Source organism: Phyllostomus hastatus, unplaced genomic scaffold (assembly GCF_019186645.2).
Source record: "Phyllostomus hastatus isolate PE091 unplaced genomic scaffold, TTU_PhHast_1.1 phas_contig_191, whole genome shotgun sequence".
In the NCBI taxonomy this organism is placed as follows: Eukaryota; Metazoa; Chordata; class Mammalia; order Chiroptera; family Phyllostomidae; genus Phyllostomus; species Phyllostomus hastatus.
Window position 1 is genome coordinate 61273 of NW_025333698.1, and position 25534 is coordinate 86806.

Genomic DNA, 25534 nt, shown 5'->3' on the forward strand with positions numbered 1-25534 from the left:
CTGATAGCCAGCCCGGACACCTCACCAGATGTCCGACGTTCACATTAGGTTTCACCCCTGGCGTGTTACACACATCAGAGCTTACAGCATACAGAATAGTCTCCCTGAGAAGTCCCACTTAGGAAGGCTGTTTTGAAGACAAGCAGATAATAGGTTATTAATGGGCCACACATTGCGATCTGAATGTCTAAGCCTTAACTGAAGACTGGTCTAACAAAGGGTGACACTATTAGGCAGTAGGAGTTGGTGCTCCATAAGTCCTCTCATGAACAATTATTTCCTCCTTCCTTCATTCTTATCTCCCATCCATCCACCCATCCACCCGGCTTTCTCTCTCATCTACTAGTTTTGTTCTTTGGTTTTCCAGCACCAGAGGTTAGGGTTAGGGTTAGGGTTAATGTAATCTTTCAAGTTTCTATGCCTTTAAGATTTCGGTGCTAAAACAGAGGATAGTGATTTTCATCTTGGGTTCATCTTGGTTCTTTTCTTGCTGTATAACTGCAATGCTTTTCCTTAAAATTTAAAATATTATTTATTTAAAATTACAAAAACAATACAAATGTTTTTTAGGAAAAGAAAGCAGATAGTCCAGATAAAGTACAGTCCATCGCCGTTCACATTTCCTTCCTCTGAGGTAACCTATATATCAAGATTTTATTGATACAAATGATGGTGTGGAGGAATTTCTTGTGAAAACAGGTTCATAGTAAGTAGTCAGGCTGGTTCTGGTAAGTCATTCTCGATTTAGATTCCTCAAGACTGCCAGGCGCGCATCACCCTGGCAACCAGGGCCACGCCTGCGGGTGCGCAAAGGATTCTGGGGGCCCCAGGAAGGGCGGGGCAGGGCGCACGGAACATCCCCTGCTGGAGGGGATGGGGGGGAAGTCTGAGGCCACACGGTTGAGCAGGCGACGGGTGAAGAGCCAGAGCCTGCGGGAGGGGGGGTGCTGCAAGGCCGCGTGGGCATGCAGGCTGGCGCGCTGCACAGCGTCTCCAGGTAGCTGCAGAGGGGAGAGCCTGGCGGGGAACCGGCTTTGGGCGGACATCTCCCCGGCTTCATTACGCCGGAGCCTGAAGGAGGTAGGCGGGGAGGGGAAGAGGTTCGGGCTGCAGGCCCGCGCGGAGCTGTCCACCGCCAGGTGCCGCAGCCTTCGGTGGGCTATCAGCAACGGGAGGAAGGGAGGAAGGGGCATACAATTGTTTAAAAAACGGTTCCTTTCTTTTCGGGCCTTGCTTTTTAGGAAATACGTACTATATAGTTTTAACATCTTAGTTTTTGCACAGATTTTTGTTCTGTTATTTTCAGCTCTTGAATCTATGTAGGAGTTGTAATAACAAATATGTAAACAGCTGTTTTGCCGGATACTTTGCTAATTAAATAAAACGTTCCTTTTTCCACTGAACTCTGCCTCCAAAGTTTTTTGCTCTGGCGGGGAGCCTTGGACCCCTGCTGGTTGAGTGCAGTAACACTACAGCGCCACTGCGCTGTTCAGTCCGCTCTGTCCTGTGTCCAAGAGCAGGAAGAACACATTTATCCGTGTGACCATTTTAACTGCAAAGGCCTTGGTGAAATGTAGGGACCTTTCTGATGTGATTGTTAAAGATGAAAAGCTTTGAATTCTATCCCAGATAATCTGTAAATATGAGTAAAAGTATTGTCAGTGGTGGTTACCCGGGATGTACATTAGAATCACTTGGAAAATTTTTTCAAAATACATTTCAGACTTACAGAACAAGATTCTCTCAGGATGGGTCCTGGGCATGGACATTCTAACTGAGCTTGACAGATAAATAATAATTCTGCGCACACAGCCTTAATTTAATCCCATGCTTTTTATCTGATCGCCCTGAGTGATCGTACCCACTCCCTCAGCTTCAGCCTCTGCATGGAGAGCTTCAACTAAGGTAGTCATGGCGCTAACAAAGATGAGAGCTAGAACCCAAGACATTCATGAGGTAGAAATAGTATTTACAAACAGAGGGAGAAGTCCATTGTTCTTATGAAAATTTCAAACTTACATAAAAGTCGAGAGATTACTATTAGCTTGAACAATATAAAACTGCCAGTATTCACCCGTGTTTGACCTACAGAAGGACAATTTCATGATTCAACATAATCTAAAACACTCATATACATATTAACCAGATTCAGTAATTATCAAGATTTTGCCTTATTGGCTTCATCTTTCCCTTTCTTTTCCTTTTTACTTTTTATTGCTGAGTAATTTTAAAGGAAATCCTAGACCTTAAGTCATTTTACCCATATATACTTGGCATATATCCCTAAAAAAAAAGTTTATACAACTTCATTGTGATTATCACACCTAATTAACAATAATTCCTCTGTACCATCGAATACCCAATACACATTCATACTTCTCTGTCTTTAACAATATCTTTTTACATTTTGATTGATTGAATTGAATTCCTAAACAAGGTGAACACATTGCTTTGGTGGTTGTGGTTCTTAAGCCTCTTTATTCCGGAGCAGTCCTTCCAAAACACCCCTCTTTTATCTCATGCCACTGACTTGAAGAAACTGGGTCATTTATTTACCCTGGGTTATGACAGTCATGGTGTAAGAATGAGCTTTGTGTCCTCTTCCATGATGTTATATAGTCTGGACCTCAGTCTGCCATATTGCCTGTAATCTTGAAGTCACTGTGTCTGTACTTATAGTCAGTATATCATTTCTTGAGTATACAGAGCCTATCCTTTACTGTGCCAAAGCTAGAGCCGGGTGAGTATGGTATCCTGGTTATGAAAGCTGTGTGACCTTGGGTAAGTTACCAAACTTATCTAAGCCTCTGCTTTTTCATTTATAGGATAGGAATGTAACAATAACTTGAAGAGTTCTGTAAAGATAAAATGAGATACTGAATACACAATGCCCAATATTGTGCCTGATACACAGACAGGCAAGCAGTTGCTCAGTGAATATCAGTTCTCACCAATGACAAGCAGTGACTTTAGCTTATATAATGGAAATACTCTTTTCAAAACATTTATAAAGTATCTGAAAAGTTATACTTTTTTGACATCAGAGAATATGTACAATAATTTGTAAGATTAAGCAATACCTACAGCAGAAGTGGAGAGTCTGAAGATTTTTGGAGAATAAATCATCTTCAGGAATTTAGCTCTACTGCCAAGGGAGCAGAGTCTCCTCTGGGCCCAAAACATGCTATAGAATAAAAGAAAAAACTTTTAAAGAGAGTGCTATTTACATTGCTGTCAGACAGTTAACTGGTAAGTTTATATCAAATATATATATATATATAAAGTTTTGATAGATTTTTTCTCTATGATATAATTTTTTAAAAAAGATTTTATTTATTTATTTTTAGAGAGGGAAGGGAGGGAGAGAGAGAGAGAAACATCAATGTGTGGTTGCTGGGGGTCATGGCCTGCAACCCAGGCATGTACCCTGACTGGGAATCAAACCTGTGACACTTTGGTTCGCAACCCGCGCTCAATCCACTGAGCTACACCAGCCAGGGCTACTTTTTTCTCTATGATATAATTTCTTATCACTGGAATCAATGTAATCATTCTAATAAAATCCTCATACAAATTTATTCATGTTATTTTAAACCAGACATCTGCAAGGATATTGTTAATTAAAAGTATAGGGCTCCAACTTAGTCAAGAGCATTAAGTAAATGTTTCATTTCTGGTAGCTATAAAATCCAGAATATTTCAGTCTAAAACCTACTCAGACTTGTCTGAATAAGTTACTAGTAAAAGCACAATCTATAACAGTAAAGTTATTAAAAAAAGGTTATTTAGAAAGGATCATATCTGGTCCCTGATAAATATAAATACATGAAGGATTCTTAGGTTATTTTCTCAGATGGTACTTCCCTCAACAATTCCATAACTAGCAAGTCATTTCAGGAGTTGCATAACCAGCATGAATTCTAAGTTACTTCTATAGCTATCAGGATGTCATTATCAATTATGGGGAGGGAGATCAAAGAAAAATGAAAGTCTGTTATAATGCCATGTGGAAGTGGGAGAACACTCAGCTTTCTAAGGACATTAAACCAAACAGACACTTCTCATGAGCTTTTTGCTCTGCAAATGTTGAATCGGGATGGCATTTCCTGCACCTCTGATCAAATTTTTATAAAAAGAGATCCTAAGAATTCAAAAGAACACTGAAGCTACCAAATGTTAAGGCTACAGAAAGCTTTATATATAAAAAATAATATATTGGATGTTTCTTAAAAAAGAGGACTATAAAATCCTAACCATCATGTGATTAAAATCTCAGCTTAAATAGGAGTCTCTTAGCCATTCTATATCATATCAGCTTATTTTAATTCTCTGCAAAGCACTTTTTTCGTGTGTTTGTGTGGCTGGCCACTCATTCACGAATTTATAATAGTATAGTTCACTACTGTATTCTCTGGTATATAGTAGGTATTTGATAAGTAAAAGTGTTAAATGACTGAATGAATACATAAAATCACATAAATTAATAATTTGAATGGATATTTGTAAGTCCTGTTAGAAAATATTGTTTCTTTTTGCAAAGTGTTTTTGCAAAGTGCAAAATTCAAATTATCCCTTGTGTTTTATGCCTTTCAAGTCAACGATCAGGTTTTCTTATATCAAGATATACTGCCCTGGCGGTGTGGCTCAATGGATTGAGTGCCAGCCTGAGAACCAAAGGGTCGCCCAGTTTGGGCACAAGCCTGGGTTGTGGGCCAGGTCCGCAGTAGGGGGCACATGAGAGGCAACCACACATTGATGTTTCTCTCCCTTCACCTCTCTAAAAAATAAATAAAATCTTTTTTTAAAAACCATGCCTATTCTTGTGTCATTAATTGTTCTAATCAACGGTAAAAATATCAACTGGGTTAGGCAGTAGAGATAGTTTTACGAAAACTTATCAAACAACAGGAGCAATCTTCATTCAGTATCATGGCGTTATTTGATTTAGGACAATTTTTTTTTTCAGCAAATAAACATCCAGTTATTTAAATTCAGCCTAAGTTCTTTGGTATTAAGCAAAGTATAAGCAAAATGTTTTCTTGCAAGTAGAGAAATGAGAGAAACCTCTTTTACTTTCTTGGGATAAAATGGGGGAACAGGACTAGGAATCAGGATACCTGGCTTCTAATCCTTAATCTATTTAAAAAAAGAGTGGGGGGTCTGCTGTTAGACAAGTCACTGACTCTTGTGGAGCCTCCGTTTTCCCATATTTCAAAACAGATGAATAAATGAATCCTTGGTTTGAAGGTAACCTCAGAAGGTAAGTCCCTGGCTGATCATGCCTGAGCTCAGATGGTAGCTCTTGGGAGATTTCACCCCAGGTGGTGAGCCCTGCTCTCTGGCGGCAAGGCCTCAGTACTGCTAGTCAAGCCATGTCTCCTTCTAGAAACACCATGTTCCTTTGGCTCTTGACATAGTACCACCTTTCATTTTCCTTCTACCTGTCCCCAACCTGCTGCGAAATGATGGAATTCCTCCATATACAGATCTGGGCTCTCTTCTCACTAGGTAATCTCATTGTGGAAGGAATTGTGAGAGTGATGGGTGAAAAAATGACTCCAAAACCTAAGCAGGCTGATAGAGATTCAGAACCTCTGATATTTTTCCTCTGCACTTTAAATAAACACATTTTAAGCAGCACTTTTCTAATGCAATTATCATTCCACATGTATGCTGAATAAGTAACAAATCAATGAATAAATCAATAAATTTGGATGGCCTTGAAAAGTGGGGAGGGGGATCAAAAGGCATACAGCTTTAATTCTAAACAATATTTTCACTATGTTTTTTCTAGTTTTCTCCTTTTAAGACAATGTTCTGTGAAGAAAACCAGGCAATTGTGAGTCAGGGTAATCTAGAAAACCTGAATATGAGATATTACACATAAGTTACACTCCATATTCAAATATGCGTGGCCAACAGAAAATTTAACCATTCTCATTGGAGTAAGTTGTTTAAAATGAAGATACAGAAATTATGTGTGGCAAATTTAGGGATGACCTGAAGCTGAGAAGGTTGGTAAATTTTGGGGGGCAGAATTAAGAGCTAAAATGTAAGCAAGATAGTCAAAATGAATTGTGAAAAGATGAAAGCTCTGGTCTTAGATCCAAATGATCAATTTATAACCACTCTGTATATGGGAATGAGAGGTAGGGAGAGATTTAGTTAATTTGACATAAATAAGAACATTCAGGTTAACTGAAAGCTCAAGAAAGATTTGATGTGAGGTGACTGCAAAAAAGGTTAGTGCCAAAAGTCTGACCAAAGGAAAAGATCATTTGCATTTCCTGCTCTACCTGTTAGTCCACTGCTAGTCCACTGTTAGTCCACTGCTATAAGGTGCAATGACACAGCAGAGGGCATGTAGGAGGTGAACAAGGTACTGGCTGGTTTAGTGCAATGGGAACAAGACTCAAAGTCGTGTCATTGGAACAAGGGTGGAAAATATTAACTATATTTAGGTGGCACAATACTTAAGAAGACGTAACCCTGGGATTGTTGAATGGGCTGTTCTGTGAAAATGGGGTTCGTGTAATTATAAATTCTTGAGACAAGTGTAGCTGGCTGGTGTGAGTTGTTTTAGCACAATGTGAGATAAAACTTTCTAATAGCTGGTCTGCACCATTGGTGCCTGGTGTGGACGTGAGCAAGCAGCCCCAGTTCTTGCTTCAGGTACTAACTGCATGACCTGGAGGTGGAGGAATTGTTTTGTACTGGGTACGGGGCTCCCCCTTACAGAGTTGCTCGGACTCCAAAAGTGACAGATTGGACTGCTTTTCTCTTTTAACTAAAAACTTTAGATTCACTTACATGGCCGGTTAACAGCCTTTGTTTTCTTTTTTATTAAAAAATACCATTATGGATAAACTGGAGTCGGTGTTACCCATGCCACGCTGTTTTCAAAATGCCCAAACTGCAAAATCAAGAGCAAAAAGGGCAATCGATAACCGGGGTTCAAAGTCCCCCACCCTAGAAGGCCAGTCACCTTGGTGCCATCCCTTTTCCAGAGGAAACTCCGTTAATTCCAGCGCTGCCCTCCTGCAGCCTCCCCGGAGGTCCGCCAGGGCCGGGACCTGGGGTCCGGATCAGGAGGCTGGATCTGGAGCCCCGACCCACGCAAGCTCCAACGCGCTTCCGGCTCAGGAGTGACAGTCCTATTCCTTAAGGAAATCCAGACCGGCTCTTCTTCCCTGCCGCCGGCGCGCGACGCCCTCCTTCCCCGTCTCGCCGCGCAGGACACTGCTAGCCCGGACGCTAGTTTCACTGCACACCGCGCTAGCTTCACTGCATACCGGAATTTCTCGTGGCTCACTCACCTTCTTCGCGAGACAACTCTGCTTCTAGAGCTGGTCCTGCCAGGGATCCAGGGCCTGGTGGGGCGGGATTCGGAGGTGGGGGCGAAGCCTGGGCGGGGATGACGCGGGTATAAGGAGTACGATTGCGGATTGGCTGAAGGCGGCTGGGATCGCGGACTGGAAGGAACTGGACGGGAATGGGTAGGGAGGAGGTGAAAGGTGCAGGGCTGAGGGGAGTACTGGGGGTAGAGATCAAGGTGCACATGGTTGTGGCCAAGGGATAGATAACCTTATGGGGTGTGTACTCAGGCCTCGATAGGCTGTGAGAACTGGTCAAGGTGGGTAGAGGAGCGGGGCGGGTTAGATCCGCGTGATTGAGGCTTAGCTAAGTGAAGGGGTGGGGGTGGGGCGGGACTGAGATGTGGCCCGGGATTGGGTACAAAATTTCGACTCAGGCCACTGATTGGCTGTGTGTGACTTCTGGGGCTGGGGCTGGTTATTTAAGGCGGCTTGTTTAGGAAGAAAGGAAAGCTCTGAGGCCACAGCGTTTAGGCACGTGGAGGATTGTAGTCAGAATAATGTTGGAAGCTGCTGGAGAGAGGGCAATGCTAAAGAGAGTGCAAAAAGATGTATTTATCACCCGTGATGAGGATGAAGAAAAAACAGAAATGAGTTTGATCAGAGAACTGAGAATGAAAGGAGGATGTGAGACTTTGGACCTGCATACATAACACTTTAAAATGAAGAATGCAAATCGTCAAAGAGAAAAGGAACTCCTTTGGGGAAGGCGATGTTATGGAAAGGAGAGCTGCTGTTAAGAATGGAGTTTTCATCCATTCATGCAAAGGATAATAATTCCGATTATTACGCTAAGTGAAATAAGCCAGCCAGAGAAAGACGAACACCGTATGATCTCACTCATATGTGGAATTTAATGAACCAAATAAACGGTTGAACAAAATAAAGCCAGAGGCATGGATACATGGAACAGACTGACAGATCTCAGAGGGGAAGGCGGGGGGAGGATTCCAAGAGATGAGCCAAAGAACATATATGCATGTATACACAGCCCATGGACACAGATAATCATGTGGTGAAGGCTGGGGAGGGAGTGGCTGGAGAGGGACAAAGGAGGGGAAAATGGGGAACATCTGTAATAGTGTAAACAATGAAAAAAAGGAGTTTCATAATTACATTTTCTTCCCTTTCTATTTTAAGAAGTTAAGAGGGTAGGTGGTGTGGGCCTGACAGTAGCATTGTTTTTCATGTCTAGGGGAAAGAATAAAGATCATCTTTGGTTGAAGAAATTACTGTTCACGTAGCTTAAAGGAGGTTCAGAAGATGGTAAGGTGAATGGAGAAATCATTGTGTACAGTACATAATCTGCTCCTAGATTTTGAGTTGTTTTGAGAGGCATTCATTAGTCAGTAATCTCCAGACAAAAAAACCACCAGGAGCACACCTGTAGTCAGAAAATTGGGTTTATTTGTCCTTGCAATGAGGGAGAACACACACCTTGTGCAAATTTGAGTCATTTTAATGACAGTATTAGAATGACATAGGATTTGGGTGATTTGGGGGTGGGATTCAAGGAAACGAGATTCAATCTGTTTTGGGTGCTGTCAAGATGTGGGGTACTTATGAGATTGGGTGTCATAATACAGCTTACGAGGAAGAAGGCAGGAAAATTGCAAGGTGAAGCCTGTAACTCGTAACTTGTAAAAAAAAAAAAGGCAAGTTTATCAGCTGGGAAAGGAGGAAGTTTGGTATTTTTGCAGTTGCAGAATGACCTTGTTTTATCCGTGTTTAGGCAAGATTATGAAGTGATCTTGTCTGTGGTCGCACTCCATCAGGATCACAGTGTGACTTTGTCTTATGCAGGGGTTGTGTCAGGTTGTTATGTTTTATAGGGACACACCATAGATAGTTCCTAACAACACCAGCCATAAGGGTGTCATTCAGCTCCCCATTCCAGCTGCTGCTTTTCTTTTTTCTTACATTGAACAAATATGACTTGAGTAGACAGGTGCTGAGGCTTCTGGGGAAAATGAGGCAGAGAAAGTGTGTCTTAAACCTTCCAGGAGGAGAAACAAGAGAGATACAAACTGACTTCAGAAGGTGGTAAGTACCATAAAGAAACAATGAGGGGTAAAAACAGCAGCTAGTTTGTGGAGGATGGTCAGGGAAGGCTTATTGCTTTTTGGGGTGTTTTTGGAGGAGCTAATATTTAAACCCAGAATTGAATGATGAAGAATCAGGCTTGCAAAAAATGATTCTGGAAAGGGAAAGAGCAGCTGAAAAGGCCCTTAAATGGGAGCAAACTTGGCATGTTTATGTAATAAGTAATAAGAGACCACTGTGTGTAAAATGTAGTGGTGCAGGGGAAAGTGCTTCCAGATTAGGGTGGAGAGAAGGCAGGGCCAGGCCATGCAGAGCAGAGGAGACCGCAGAAAGGAGTTCGGATTTTATTCTGAAGCAGCCATTGGAAAATCTTGGGCAGAGGAATTTAAAAACGATAGTCTAGCTGCCTTGGAGGTGCGACTTGTGGGTTGGCAAGAGCAGGAGCAAGAAGATCTGTTAGGAGTTTGTTAGAGCAAGAGATGAGGTTGGTGACTCAGGTACTGGCAGCGGAGGGAAAGAGGGCTAAAGAGCTCAACATTCTTTATGGTGACATGCACTTATTTCCTTGATTTCGGCACTTCCCCTCTGCTATCAACTACCTGGTGTCCACTGAGAAATAATAATTGACTAGGTGTTTTGTCACCAAAAAGGACTTATTCTGGAAAAAGAGAGGGTTGCAGCCCGTTGGACTGAGTGCCAAGATGCAGTGCAGGGGTATTTTAAAAAAAGGGAAAGGAAGTTAAAGGCAGAGAAAGTTAGAACCACAGAGGTTTACTAGAAACATAGAGTTTTTTTTCTCTAGGGTTCTCACGTGTGTGGTTCTTCCCAATACAGTACTGTGTGAGAACTTCCTTAAGTTCTAGTTCTTCCCAGAGACCCTCCCGACTGATGACGTTTGCTCAGAGTTCCAGTTTGTCTTTACCACTAGCTTCTCCTGAATTCAGACAGTCTGTTTACTCTCTCCAGAGTATACCAGTGAACTGCTGATGTGCTCAGGTGAGGATGGACCTATTGGTGGGGCTACAGCAGACCAGGGGTGGAGACCTGGGGATCTGCTTGTTTCTTAGAAAGGCCTTTAAATGATTCTTCTGTATTTACTCCTGAACCTTTGGAGCGTTCTATGGGAGTAAACTGAGTTGGCTTTTTGGCTTTCTTCATGATTGGTCTAGGATTCAGCTTGTTTAAATCTGCTGTCAAGTATCGCCTGCCCATTTGCTTTATAAGTTCTGTAATTTTGTTGCCACTGTTATTTCACTTACTGTTTTTGTTCTCCTGGGGCTTAAAAGATCTCCTTACTGTTATACTAGTGGGTCTTAAGTAGAGAGAGAATGTAAACGTGTTTAATTTGCCATCTCTTGTTGTTATTGGTTTACACACATGTTCATTAAATGATGGAATGACCAAATGCTGGGCATCTGCATGCTTTGTTCATGTGCTAAGCCTTGTGTTATCTTTATACTCATGTTGGTGTTTGATGAGAAATATAAGTGACTCCCTAGAGTTAATAGCTAATAAATGCGTTTTCCTTATATCTTCTCCTGATTTCTATTCTGAATAAAAAGAAAATACTTTCTTTTTATCAGTAAGATAAAAGACTTTATCTTACAGATAGATAAAGCCTTTTCCATTGCCTCATATAAAATACTAAAAAGTATTCTGAAATATAGCAGAGAGAGGACAGTATAGGATAGTGGGTAAGCCAAACTGTCTGGTTCAAATCCCAGCTCTGCAATTTTCTAGCTGAGTGACTTTGTGCCAGCTACTTCATTTATCTGTGCTTCAGTTTCCTCATCTGTAAAACGTGGATACTAGAACCTTGCTTATGCTGCTATTGGTTGATTTCATAGACTTGGAAAAATTTAGAGCTGTACTTGCTTCTTAGTAAGCACTAAAAAAATTGTTTTTTTAAGAAAAAGGAAAAGAATCTTAAGAAGGGAGACTGGTTATTCTCCAATATTTAGTATTCTCTTGTCTAATAATAATAGACCTTCCAAACTTCATCAGAGTACATGGGCGTTTGGTAGAAAGACTGCATTTCCAGCCTCTCTTGAAGCTTGGTCGGCCGTAAGATTAAATTCTGGCCCATAGAACATACGTGGAAGCTGGATATGCCGCGTGCAGGATATATCTTGAAGGGGTACAGTATGTCTTTATCAGTTCCTGGGTTTGCGGTTTCCCCACCAGTCCGCGTGCAGACACGATGGCTGCCGCCGCCTTGGACCACTAGAATCCGCTAACTGAAGATGGCAGAGCAGCCACCACTCCAGCCCTGGACTGTACTTACATGAGGGGGAAATCAGTTTGTTTTAACTTATTTATATGTTGTTGTTTTTTTGATACGTGGTCATGGTATGGCTGTGGCAGTTTAGTGACTCTTTTAGTTTGCTTAGCACAGGCATCCCACTTTACTTTTACGGGGGGCCTTCCAGGTGACAATAGACGAGTGACAGGGAGGAGATGAAGGTGGAAGATGTTGGCAGTGCCTCATCCTCTGGAAATGCCTCTCAGGAGGTGGCTGTCACTTCTGGGTACTAAGAATGTGAAAATTTGGCAGGCAGGACATTTTTACTTTGTCTTATAACCCTAGCGCTGTACTAAGAAATACCTACTCTAGGAAAAAAGGGAATTCAGTCTGGGTTTGAAGTTCCTAAAGCCTTTCCCACCTTACATTCCTGCTGTAAAGAGTTATATTCTTGAAAGTTGCTGAGACTAGATCTCAGGCATTCTCATTACCCCCACACACAAGTTAACTGTTATCTGTGTGAGGTGATGCTTGTGGTAATTATGTTGATCTTGGAAGTCATTCTACAGTTTATATGTGTATAAAATCATCACATTGTACACTTTAAGTATGTACAGTTATATTTGTCAAGAGTTATATCCAGTTTTCAGCCCCCATGTAGCTATTTTAAATACAAGATTTATGTTTGTATGTATTATTAAAGTACATGCTTTTCAGCCAGATACTAATAGCTGTACAAACATTAGTTTAAATATTTAAAAAATCATAATGGAAATTGTATAGGAATTACAACTTCTATTGTAATAGGAATTACAATAGGAAGGCTGCCCAGGGTGACTATGTATCTGTTTATCTCTGTGTGTGCTGCCTGCCTGTCTGTCCACATGCACATTTATATGCTGCATTTATGGCAGTTTAATCTTAGCACTGGTTACCTGAGTCACTAAGAAATTTTTTTCATAGTCTCTGAACAATTTTTTAAAAAGAGGAAATGAATTTTGACATTACAAATCAAATTGGTAGGAAAAAAAATTCTTCAAAACATCAGGTCCACGTGTAGGATATAATAATAAAAATTGGCCTTGTGGAAACTCTGGCAAGTATTGTGTCCTTCAAGACGTGGACCAAGTGTGTGTGGCTTCTGGCTAATGGTATCAGAAAATATCACTACATAAGTGAGTATCACTCTGCTAGAGCCTGGTAGGCATCGCTCTTCTGAGGAAGGTTTTATGTTTCCTTTCTCAGTCTGGCTTTGCCTCTGGAGTTCCTGATTTGCATTCATGTTGGAGTTCTTAAGCTCTTGGAGGCTCTTACAGGTTCTATGCAGGTTCTCAGCTCCTGGAGGGTTTCAGTGGGGACTGCCCCCTTGCTCCCTCTATCTGTCATGGTGTGCAATGCCCCCTGGCACCGCTACTGGTCAGTACTATGTGCTTTATGTCAGGTGGCTCCTCTGAGCGATGGTAGGAATATAAATCAACAGTAGGTTCTCTAGGTTTGTAAAGAAGGGGTAATGATGAAATCAGTTTTGGAGAGGGAGAGGAGGAGTATTCTACTCTAAATAGTACAGAAATTTAAATAACTATAAAATTTCTGTAGTATTCAATAGGATATTAAATAATCAAATGTTAAACTTTCAGGGAGAAGCATCAGGAATGGTGCTGGGATGATACACTGTTCATGTAAGATGTTCATTCGTATGTTTAAAAATACTTATTTATGGTTTACCATGTGCCCTGAACCCTTCTAGCTGAGTCTGCGATGAACAAAATAGACAATGTTCCTGCCCAGATGGAGTTCAGAGTGTAGTGGGGGAGACAGGCAATGAATCAGAACAAACTTTGATGATAAAATGTAGTGATAAAATACTGTGAAGAGAAATAAAAATATTGGCCACTAGATGGAGCTCATTGCTCTCTTCTTTCACTTACCAGTCCACTCTAAAAGAGAGATGCTGTGAGCATGTTACACCATTGAAGTGTTTTGGGGCCAGGTGGTGGGTGCTCTTTCTCTTCCGATCTCCCCCTCCCAACTTAATTTCTTTTCTTTTCTTTTTTAACTAACTGTCTGCTAAGGGGAATATGGTTAAAACATACTAAGGAGGCCTCTGAGATATCTTGGGGTAAGGGGAGTAGATCAACTCCTTCCAAATCAGAAATCCTCTCCCCTCAATTTCTTGGGAATTTAGTTTTCTGTACTTATTTGTTTAATCTCTGAATTCACCGTAGAATATTTCCTTAAGAGAGGGACTACAACTATGTTCTCACTCCTTGGGAGAGTATGTAGTAGATCCTCAATGAATATTTTTTGAATGAATGATCCTTATAGCCTAAGCAATTACTGCTTTTCCCACAGGGTCATCTAATTCTCTAGGGACTCTGTTTTGAAGTTAGGTGGGGAAAAAAAATCGCAATAAAAACTGGGTAAGTTTGACTGTCTTGCGTTCTATGAAATCCTGTCTGTCAAAGAACTCTCGGTGGGACAGGTGGGATGTGCTTGTGTGTATGTGTGTTTGTGTGTGTGTATGTGTGTGTGTGTGTAGTAGGTATATTATGTAGCACTCTGAGTTCTGGGCCATATTTTTTCCTCTTTCTATTTAGATAAAAGTCTAACACACATAATGGACATATTTTTAGTGCTCAGTGGAACTTAATGAATATTGGGCACATGCTTTGTTAGGGCTAACTCTATAAAGAAGGTTCTTAAATCTTCTCTTCTACAACGAGTAAAAGGAACATCATAAAAACTGCAAGGGAGTTGGAATTTAAGGAGATTCATGATGGGTCATGTTTGAATCCACAATCTCTTGGTCTTAGAATGGTTTCCAGCGCAGAGATCCTGTGCATGTGTTGTTAGATTTCTATCTATTTCATTTTTTAAAAAACAACCATTGTAAGTGATATTGTTTTTTAAATGTTGGTTTCCAATTGGTCATTTCTTTTATATAGAAATACAGTTGAAAATTGTTTTTTGTGTTACAACCTTGTCTTTTGTCTTACAACCTTGTTAAACTCACTCATTTGTTCCAAGAGGTTTTATTTTTTCATTTTTAGATTCCTTGATATTTTTCTATATGGATAATCATAATGCCTGCGAATAAAGACAGCTTTATTTTATCTTTTCTGATCTATATGCCTTTATCCCTTTTTTCTCCCATATTGTACTAACCCTTTTAGTATAATGTTTAACTGGACTGGAGAGACTAGACATTCTTGCTTTGTTCCTGAGTTAAGGGCAAAGCATTCAGTTTTTCATCACTAAATACGTTAGGTGAAGGGTTTTTTGTAGATTCTTTTTAATCAGCTTAAAGAAAGGTCACTTTTTCTCAAGTGCAGTTGTTGCGGAAAAATTACTCACACGCGGGGAGATGGCGAAGCACGATCCTTTATTACGCACGGGCTCAGAGGGGTTAACCACACAAATTCTCTGAGCAAAGAGTTTAAGCTGGAGTTTCCTATAAATACTTGCTACAAGGCAAAAAGGGAGGGGGGAAGCAATTGCTAAAGCAAGCATACAGAAGCAGAAGTGAAGGTTAATGCTTTGGCCTTGAGATAACAAGCCATTATCCTAGGAAAGGCCACTGGCCAGCTCCTACCTAAAAATAGCTTTTGTTCAGCTACGTCCTGTCACATCAAAACAAAAGGCATTGTGAAATTTTGCAGGTGTTACAGAGAGCACTGCTTATCAAAGAAGCTGCAGAGCATAGAAGCTTTTTATGGGGTTTTCTTTTCCTGCCACATAGCGACATTTTTCCAAATTCTAAAACTGCTTGAGTTATGCCTTCGGCAAAGAGTGAACAGGAAAGCTCTATTCCTTAAGTCTTTAGCTTATGATACATCTCTTCCTTCTCATGTCATTCTGGAGATACTGTATTTCTTTATGAAGTTTTTCACTCTCCTGTTTGAATCCTTCATTCAGAAACCGGGCTTGTTCCTAAAAAGGACAAATCATGAATAAAGTGTAGCAGTAAGTAAATCCCTAACTTCTATCTATTTTCCACATTCACAGATTTTTTTAGAATTTAATTTCTTCTTGAACTTTTCTCCATTAATTTTTATTATACTTTCTCTTGGGCATCCTAGCCTCATGATTACTTTTTCTGAGCCTCCTTTAGCTAAGAAAGATTTTTGGCTTATACTTTCTGATATATTGATAAGCTTCAATTACAAGTCTTGGTCTTTTATCCCATTAATTCTATACATTTGTGGGCAATCTTAATCATATGTTTGTTTTCAAATCTTACCTATGCATTAAACACTTTTATACACACATACACAGGGAGACTTTTATATACACACATATAATACACACAAATTCTTAAAATCAAATGGAGTGTCTGAATTTTAGATCAGTGAATTGGATTTAGGCCTCACAGACTGGGGGCAAAGGTAGCAGAATATAAATAAGGGAATCCAGGCCGGAAACTGTCCATATGGGCTTCCTGCACATCGCTCATCACACAGACTGGGAGTAGGGCCGAGGAAAGAGTCAGGAGTGACAGACTGATGCCAGTGTGAGAGTTCAGGAGTCTTTCTGCTCACAGCTTCTCTTAGAATTAAAGTCATACCACATGTGACAGAAAAACAGTCATTGTGGATTCCTTCGAACAGTGAAGGGGATTTGAATATCTTACCAAGCTGTGTGACCCTATAAAAGTTATTTACTCCTTTCTGAACCCTATTTCTTCTCCTAAGTCATGGGATAGAGTTCTTGCTTCATATAATATTAAAGAAAAGATACAGATAAGACATTTTTTATAATGCCTAGCAGATAATAGCTACCATTGATTGAAGACTATACTGATAAATGACTAGACGTGATATAAATTCAAATACAATTTTTAATAACCAGACATAGGCAGGCCCAGGACAGGCAGACAGATAGGATTGAAAAATATAAGTGGGTAAGAAAGGTCCTTCTAGGGCTTCATGGTCTAACAGCCACTCAAAGAGATCAGGGAGAGTGGAGAGAAAACAAGAAGAGAAACCTCGAGGTGAAGCAATTCAATACCTGAAGTTTAAGATTGAGAACTCTGTCTCGTTCTGCCATTAACTGGGCCTTCTCCTTGTCCGCCTTCTCAGTCACTTGTTGCAGAATCTCCTCATACCTCTTTTCTTTCTGCTCCATCATCTGCTGATTCTTTATCTGCATCTCCTCCAACATTTTTTTTGCAGCCTCTGCAGATTCAGCTTTCATACGTTGCTCTGTCAGGAGGAAAGGAAGAAAAAAAAAGCTCATGGGTGACCATGTTGCTTTTTTTTCTCTGCACACTTACCTGTTGCTGTTGCTCCTGGCTGCATCTGCCATAGTCAGAGCTCACTTCAGCTAGTGAGAGGCATCTTTGCTCATTTCACTATTGTTTAAAGACCCCAGGTTCACCCAGCCAAATTATTTGAAATTTTAAAAGCTTTCGAGGCTATCTAGTCTCTTGCTCCTCACCTTCAATCTCCTTTTCCTTCTCTGTGAGAGTCTGGTCTATCTGTAGAATTGTTTCAGTCACAGCCTCCTTGGACTCCAAGTATGTCCGAAGAATTTCCTCACTCTAAGACCCAAAGAAAATGGAGCTAGTAATAGGAAATATCTGTAAGCACCTATTCCTATTTGCCTACCATCTTTTCCTCTGGGAATTGCTTCCCTTGGCCCTGGTGTGTCTGGTGGTCATGATGCACATGCTCCAGGTTGCCCAAGCATTGTACTCTACAAAGCAGATTCCTTTTTAAGAGACTGATAAATATGGATGGAGAGTCTCTGTTCTTTGAGTGAGGGCTCTAATTTTGGAGCTGTTAGTGCTGTGGTCCAATATGGGGTGAGCTTGCTGGGGAATGAACCCACTGTGGAGAAAGCAGATCTAAGAAAAGGAGGTGGAGGGGGAGTGGAGGGAGGGAAGTGTGGGGTTGAGGGGAGCAACAGACAGAGAGATAAGTGTTGGTTACCTGTATTCCCTTCCTGGGTTCCTGACGGTATTGTTTTTCTAGCTCCTGCCTCTTCCGGATAAAAAGATGATATCCTCCTGGTTTAGAATAAATCCCCTGTTTTATATCTTCTTCCAGAGGATTGAAGATATCCTTAAGTAAAGCTGAGCAACGATCTGATGATGCTTTCATATTCTGTGTACAAATGTCTTCTTCCTTTTTTTCTAGCTGGGCCTTTAATGTGAAAGTAGGAAGTAGAAATAATGGAGAGAAGATGTTAGCTTGACCTCAGAATTTTTGGAAAAGCTTCTCAAAAATAAAGTCTGTGCCCCTATGAAACTCACAGGACCACATCCTCTTGATCTTGTGTTTCTAGTGAAGTTCCTTTCTCCCTGGAGGTAAAGTTTATGGCAGAGATTGCTATCCTTATGTTAGCATTTATGCTATGCATCTGCTGATCAACATGGGCCATGGCCTTTTGCACTGCATCTGCATTCTTCATCTGCGCCAAGGCCAGGACACGCAGGGCAAATTCCCACAGCTGATGGTATTGACATAGGTCAGCACTAGGCTCTGTAGTCCTACAAATACACCTTTAGAAATAAACTTCTGCTTTTCAAATTGGACCAATGATTGCATATGGAAGAAATGTGGCTCAATATAAGCCTGCTTAAGATAACTAAGACTACATATTCCTTTGCTTTTGGCTATAACATTAAATCAGTCTGATATCAGCAAGTATGTAATTTGATTAGGAGCTCTGATTGTTACCTCTATGCACTTAATTAAAGTCGAGAAAGAATATCAGTTTTTGAATGAAAAAAAGTTTCAAAACTTTGAGTCAATCATAATAAAATTGGTTCTTGTCATAATAATAACAATAGTGGTTCTTATCATTTTAAAGTCTAGTAAAAATTCCGTCTCATAACAATAACCCATTTTATTTTCTACTAATATTTCACTTTCTGAGATCCTAATCCATATAAATATAATGAAAAAAATTACCACTAATTCCATTTGGAATAAATGGTCCACATCCTTGAATGAGTTCTTCATGAAGACTTTAATGGCCTCTTTCTCACTGGCCCTGTGCAGGGCCAGCAGCTCCTGGACGGTTTCCGTGGGCAGCTGCACCTTCTGGGCCATCTGCTCATCATAGAGGGCAATGGCCTTTTTCACTGCGGCTGAGTTTTCTATCTGGGCCAAGGCCAGGACCGCGTTCTCCATGCAGGGCAGACCCCCACTGCTGATGGCATTGATGTAGGTCAGCACCAGATTCTCCAGTCCTGCAAAAGAGAACAAATGATAATGTTGACTGTAGTTGGGGTGAGGAATCAGTCTCTTCTGTGTAAATCTGATGATAATCTTTTGCCACTTGTTTGCTTCATAGCATCAGTGACCTCAGCATCACCTGGAAGCTTGTTAGAAATGCCTACTCTCAGCCTCTGCCCCAGATCAACTGAATTAGACCCTCCTCTGGCAAGATCCTTGTGTGATATGAATACATATCAAAGGGTGAGAACCTCTGTTCTGGATACTATAGATGTGTGTTTATTGAGTACATGTACTTTATCGCCAAGCACCATTAGGACAGGAAATGTATCTCTCTCATTTATGTCCCTATCATCAGTCCTGGTCCGTGGCAAGCAATTGTAAAATTGTTATTTGTGAAACAATTAAAAAGGAGTCCTTCATGTTATTTATTCTAATAGAACACTGTCCAAGAGAACTTTCTGTGATGATGGGTGTGTTCTATACGTGCTGTCCAATAGTGTAGGCACTAGCCCTTTGTAGGTATGAGCCCTTGAAAATAGCTGTGTAATCAGAACTTCTAATTTTCTTTAACTTAAATTAATCTACATTTAAATTTAGATAGCCATATTTGTCCATTAGCTACCTTAGTGCAGGTAGCTAAGGATAGTACAGGTCCAGTTTACTAGGGCAATTTTAAGCAATAGATCTTCTTTCTTTGTCCTTTCCTATCTTTTTCTCACCCAAGAAATTTGACTAATAAAATCTATTAGAAATGTTGTGTCATCTAGAATGTACCACAGAAGTAGTAGTAGATTTGCATTTTTCACAGATGACACTAGGTGGATGTTATTTCACCTTCCTTTGGTCCTAACAGTGAGAGTAAAGACTAGGAAGAGGACTCACGAGGTCCATTGACCTTGATGCCTCCTGGAAGTGTTTTAACTTTGGAACTGTTGAAGATGTAGGAGCAGAAGACTGTAGCTTTTTGCACGAAGTCGGAGTCTAGCTCATCATCATGTAGGGTCTCAAGCTGGCCTAGATTCTTCCCGTGAGTGGGCCGATCAAAAAGTAAAGCATTTCTTCTGTGGGAAGAACTTCCGGATACAGAGTCGAGGAAAATTAAAATCTTTATCCTTTTGATCGTCAACTGGAAAAGGACAAAAAAGGACTTTGCTTAATATAGGGTCTTGGGAACTTTATCTATAAAGGACCAAACAGTAAATATATCAAGCTTTGAAAGTCAGAAGGTCTGTTTTCCAAGTACTTAATTTGGCTATTAGAGCATGAAAGCAGCCATAGATAATCTACAAATGAATGGGCATAGCATTAATCCAATAAAACTCACTTATGAGACAGCTGGAAGGCTGTATTATCCATCATTTGCCTGTGGCCATAGTTTGCCAACCACTGGACTAGTTCACTGTTATGCTTTAATCTGTTTTCTCTTTTTTAGTATATTTTACTGATTATGCTATTAGAGTTGTCCCATTTTATTCCTCCCCTTTATCTCCCTCTGCTCTGCACCCTCTCCCTGTACCCCCTCCTTCTAGCATCCCCTCCCCCTTAGTTTATGTCCATGGGTCATCCATATAAGTTCTTTGGCTTCTCCATTTCCCATACTATTATTAACCTCCCCCTGTCTATTTTGTACCTACCATTTATGCTTCTTATTCCCTGTACCTTTCCCCCCCATTCTCTCCCCATCCCCTCCCCACTGATAACCCTCCATGTGATCTCCATTTCTGTGATTCTGTTCCTGTTCTAGTTGTTTGCTTAGTTTGTTTTTGTTTTTAGGTTCAGTTCTTGATAGTTGTGAGTTTTTTGTCATTTTACAGTTCATAGTTTTGATATTCTTTTTCTTAGATGAGTCCCTTTAACATTTTATATAATAGGGCTTGGTGATGATGAACTCCTTTAACTTGACCTTATCTGGGAAGCACTTTATCTGCCCTTCCATTTTAAATGGTAGATTTGGTGGATAGAGTAATCTTGGATGTAGGTCCTTGCCTTTCATGACTTCAAATACTTCTTTCCAGCCCATTCTTGTCTGTAAGGTCTCTTGTGAGAAATCAGCTGACAGTCTGATGGGAACTCCTTTGTGGATAACTGTCTCCTTATCTCTTGCTGCTTCTAGGATTCTCTCCTTATCCTTAATCTTGGGTAATTTAATTGTGATGTGTCTTGGTATGTTTCTCCTTGGATCCAACTTCTTTTGAACTCTCTGAGCTTACTGGACTTGCATGTCTAGTTCCTTCGCCAGATTGGGGAAGTTTTGCTTCATTAATTTTTCAAAAAAGTTTTCAATTTCTTTTTCTTCCTCTTCTCCTTCTGGCATCCATATGATTCAGATGTTGAAACAATTTAAAGTTGTCCCAGAGGTTCCTAAGCCTGTCCTCATTTTTTTGAATTCTTGTTTCTTCGTTCTGTTCTGGTTGAATGTTTATTTCTTCTTTCTGCTCCAAATTGTTGATTTGAATTCAGTTTCCTTCCCTTCACTGTTGATTCCTGACATATTTTGCTTTATTTCACTTTGTATAGCCTTCACTTCTTCCTTTATTTTGTGGCTGTACTCAGTCATTTCTGCAAATATCCTAATTACCAGTGTTTTGAACTCTGCATCTGATAGGTTGGCTGTCTTTTCATTGCTTAGTTGTTTTTCTGAAGTTTTGATCTATTCTTTTATTTGGGCCATATTTCTTTGTCTCTGTGCACCTGTTACATTGTAAAGGGCAGAATCTTAGGTATTCACCAGGGCCAGGCAACCTTCTTTGCTGCATTGCGGAGCTGTCTGTGGGGAAAGGGTCAGAGAAGGAATAATGTTGCTTGCTTGGCTCTCACCCTGCTTTCAGTCACTTTCCTCGATTTCCACAAACAGATTGGGCCCTTTCAGGTGCTGATCATTGGGTGGGTGGGCTTGTGTACATTCTAGGATCCTGTGGGCCCCTCAAATGGACCCCCCTTGAGATTAACAGTTTCTCCCACCATTGGAACTCCCATAGGTTTTTACAGTCAGAGGTTTTGAGGCTTATAGTTTCTGACCCTGGAACCATGGGTTGTGTGGTCTGTCTCACTCCCCAGTTGTTTCTCCTGGCTTATCTGCACGTGTATGTGGGATATCATGGTCCACCAGCTGCTGCTTTGCAGCACGTCCTCTCTGCTGGGTGCTCATCTCTGCCCCTCCTACCAGTCTGGATGAATACTTCTTTAACTCCTTGGTTGTTGGACTTCCATACAGTTCAATTTTTCTGGCAGTTCTGGTTGTTTTCTGTTTTTAAATTGGTTGTTTATCCTTCTTTTGGTTGTGCAAGGAAGTGAAGTGTATCTATCCCTCCATCTTGGCCTAATCTATTTTCTTTAAATAAATGCCCACTCTTCTTCATATTCATTGGCTAATTACAGCATCACAAGCCCTAAGCAGGGACATAAAATTCATTGTATCATAGCACAGGGAGAGCTGAAAAAAAAGCGAAGCTTATTCTTAGAATGAGAAAAAGACAATTCAATGTCAAATCTACTAATTCAGGTACTAAACAAGCAGGCATTAATTTTTAGTAATATACAGCTGAGGAGAAGTAGAAAACTATAAATATTGGAAAACTAAGTAGAAAAAAATTTAAAAAGTGGTAGTTGCTAGTGTCTTGTCCTTCCCAATAACCAATTCTAAGTCCCCTTCACCTTTCCTAAGTTTGAGTGAATTCTCCAGGTACTCATCCGCTGTGATGCGTTGTCCATTTGCTTCCAAGTCTAGGGAAAAGTCCCTCAGTGTCCACACAAAATCTGGAAAGAAGCGTATGAAGTCAGCAGAATCCTCAATCTCATTTGCACCAGGTGAAGATTTTGCCCGTATTCGATCTGTCATTTCTGTCACATAGCTGAGTAGCAAACTAAGGAAAACTGGTGTAAAAGAACAGTGCCCCTCATCCCACATTAGTCCCACATATTCAAAACCTTTGTTTCTAACCCAAGAGTCAATTCTTCAGTAGGCAATTAGGATCTTTCTTTTGCCCTTGAATTATTTTTTTACATTTTCTCTTTTTGTGCTTGATTCACCAGGATTCACATTCACATAGCTTGTTTTTTAACAGGTCTCCCTCTGATTTTGATGCCGTTCTTGACCACAAAAGGATACTGCAGCTGGTCCATGGCCTGCTGGTTGATGGTCCCCATGCTGTTGTACACAAAGGTGCTGCTCAGCAGTATTGCGAGAGCAAAGATCCAGGAGTCGTTTTGGTTGTCACCCTGGAAATCAGAACACGTTTGGGCCAGGATTATGTTTCATTCTCATGGCACTTTCCAGATCAGCAGTAGTAAAAGGATGCTCATTTAATGAGTGTTTGTCTGTGTGTGTTTTTTTTAGATTAATGACCTATAAGAGGAAACCAAATCCAAATGAAAATGATTGTTAATAGGACTTGGACTTTGAATAGTTTTCTGATTACTGATTTTGGTGTACACTGATTCTCACTAGATCCTCTTATGATCATTGGCAGATAATTGTGAAACAAATAGTCAAGCTTGGTAGACATTCTAGGCCTTAAGTGTAATTTTTATTGAATTTTCTCTCTTTTACAGCAATATTGACATATAATAGCAATAATATGTATAGTTATTTTATTGAACAATTATTATGTACCTAACACTTTCCATTCTTATTAAATATTCAAATATTCCAAACAATATTATGAGGCAAATATAGATTATTTATCTGTTTTATAAATGAGAAAGCTGAGGTTAAAAGAGGTAAAATAATTTGTTAAGGCAACTGTGTTAATGACAGAGTTTAAGTTTAAACAGTATAGGACTTTTGAACATAAATCTTTAACTAAAGCTCTCTGCAGTATAAGAGTCATGGCATTGATTTTTTATACTGCCTGTATACATCTGGGTTAACTGGCTTAGCTTATAGCCTGTTGTTAGTAACTAGACCACTATCTATTGACGACTATGTGCTTCTTCTGGGATTCTGCCTTATGAATATTTTTCTGACCTCTGATTGTAAAACTTAGTCTCATAAAACATAAGCAGAAATGAAAAAAGCATAGTTTGGTTCAGTGCAAGCTCTTATTTGAAGAAAAGTTAAATAGTGTAGAGGATATCCAAATATGAGGGGCTTGTCCCCAAACTGAATCTTCAATACTTACCTTCTCTACATCTCCCAGGCCCTCAGTGTCAAGCAGCACGAGGGTGTGGTCTGCCTTTTCAGGATGAGGCATACACCACATCCAGATTCCCTTGGTGTGAGACTGCACCGTGGAGCCCAGAGAGAAGCCTGCCTCGGGGGAGAGGAGGTGAGAGGGAGTGGAGTTTTAATAGCAGATGTGTCTTGAAACTGAGATAAGAGTTAACATATTCAAGGAGAGAGAACCAAAACCACAACCAGTATTAATCTGAATCTTACTTACAATTAGAGAAATAGGGAAAATTGAATATCCATTACATGAAAACATTCAATACCTTTTTATGATTAAAAAACAAACAAACCCAGGACTAGAAGGAAACTAACTCAACATAGTAAAGGCTATGCATGAGAAACGTTCAGCCAACATCGCAGTCAATGGTGAAATACAGAAAGCTTTCCTTCTATAAAAAATTAACCAAAGTAGTTCAAGGAGCTACATGTAAGAGCTAAAACTATAAAACTCCTAGAAGAAAAAATATGGGAAAAGCTTCATGATACTGGATTTGCCAATGATTTCTTGGATATGACAGCAAAAGCATAAACAACAAAAGAAAGTAGGTAAGTTGGACTTCAAGATTAAAACTTTTGTGGATCAACAGAGTTTAATATTTATCCTACAGAGTAAGGAAAAATGTTTTTCACTTATGAATCCATTAAGGGATTGATATCGAGAATACACAAGTAAGCAAAATATAACCAGAAACATTGAATTAAAGAACAAACTGACAATAACCAGAGGGAGAGGGGGAAAGCGATAATGGGGGAAAAGAGGGGAAGGCCCATCAAGGAGCATGTACACAGGCCACGTGGACAAAGCCAAAGGGGGTAGGTTTGAGGGTGGGAGGCAGGGATGGGTGGGGTGGGGGCCGAGGTGGACAACCATACTCGAACAACAATGAAAAGAGAAAAAAAGAATAATAACAACACTAAATTAAACACAAAAAGAAATCCTACAGTGCAACCCCAGAAAACAAACAACCCAATTAAAATTTTTCACAATTAAAAAAATGAGGAAAGGACTTGAATAAAAAATTTCTTAAAAGAAAAAAATACTAATAATCAATGAACACATAAAAAGTTGATTAGCATCACTAGCCATTAGGGAAATACAAATCAAAACCACAATGACATACTATTTCACACCCATTAGGATGACCAATATCAAAAAACAAAATAACAGGTATTGGCGAGAATGTGGAGAAATTAGAATTCTGTGCATTTCTGGGAGAAGTGTAAGATGCTGTAATTGCTGTGGAAAATGATATGGTGATTTCTTTAAAAATTTAAAGCATATACTTCCAGGAAAAGAATAAAAATTTATGCTTTTTAAAAAAGAGAAATTAAGACAAAGTGAGAAGAGACAGTGAGTTGACTCAGATTCAGATAAGAGCAGAACTATAGATTGAAAGTTAGCTTTCAGTATTCCTCCCATCTCCAACTTTCTCTCCTTGCAACACCATACTCAGTGCTGGGAGTGTGTGTGGACAGAGGGATCTGGAAGAGCTGCTCTGGTGTCACTCACCCTTGGTCTTCC

General features: G+C 40.2%; 2 protein-coding genes and 1 long non-coding RNA gene across 5 annotated transcripts in view; 1 reads left to right on the forward strand and 2 right to left on the reverse strand.

Moving 5' to 3' along the window:
• Nucleotides 1–7522, reverse strand: part of LOC123815518 (kynurenine--oxoglutarate transaminase 3-like) — a 45878-nt gene extending 38356 nt beyond the window's left edge. Inside the window, exons 1-2 of one of the 3 annotated variants that reach the window (XM_045833781.1) lie at nucleotides 7317–7522; nucleotides 3085–3184 (exon numbers count right to left, since the gene is read on the reverse strand). In XM_045833781.1, the coding sequence (XP_045689737.1) occupies nucleotides 3085–3183 (99 nt within the window). In that variant the 5' untranslated portion in view covers nucleotide 3184; nucleotides 7317–7522. Of the gene's footprint in view, nucleotides 1–3084; nucleotides 3185–6985 lie in introns of those variants that run through there. The other 2 variants (XM_045833780.1, XM_045833782.1) reach the window with 2 other exon arrangements.
• LOC123815519 lies at nucleotides 686–22944 on the forward strand. Its single transcript, XR_006785131.1, has 3 exons — nucleotides 686–1080; nucleotides 18958–19082; nucleotides 22907–22944. It is a non-coding gene; the product is annotated as an uncharacterized LOC123815519 (long non-coding RNA).
• Nucleotides 15024–25528, reverse strand: LOC123815516 (guanylate-binding protein 1-like). The gene is given in 11 exon segments (XM_045833777.1): nucleotides 15024–15588; nucleotides 16666–16859; nucleotides 17095–17197; nucleotides 17589–17801; nucleotides 18573–18853; nucleotides 19725–19890; nucleotides 19892–19968; nucleotides 22497–22693; nucleotides 22951–23060; nucleotides 23963–24090; nucleotides 25523–25528. Coding segments are annotated over 10 exon segments (1533 nt in total). The 5' UTR covers nucleotides 24044–24090; nucleotides 25523–25528; the 3' UTR covers nucleotides 15024–15477.
• Between the last annotated feature and the right edge of the window lie 6 nt (nucleotides 25529–25534).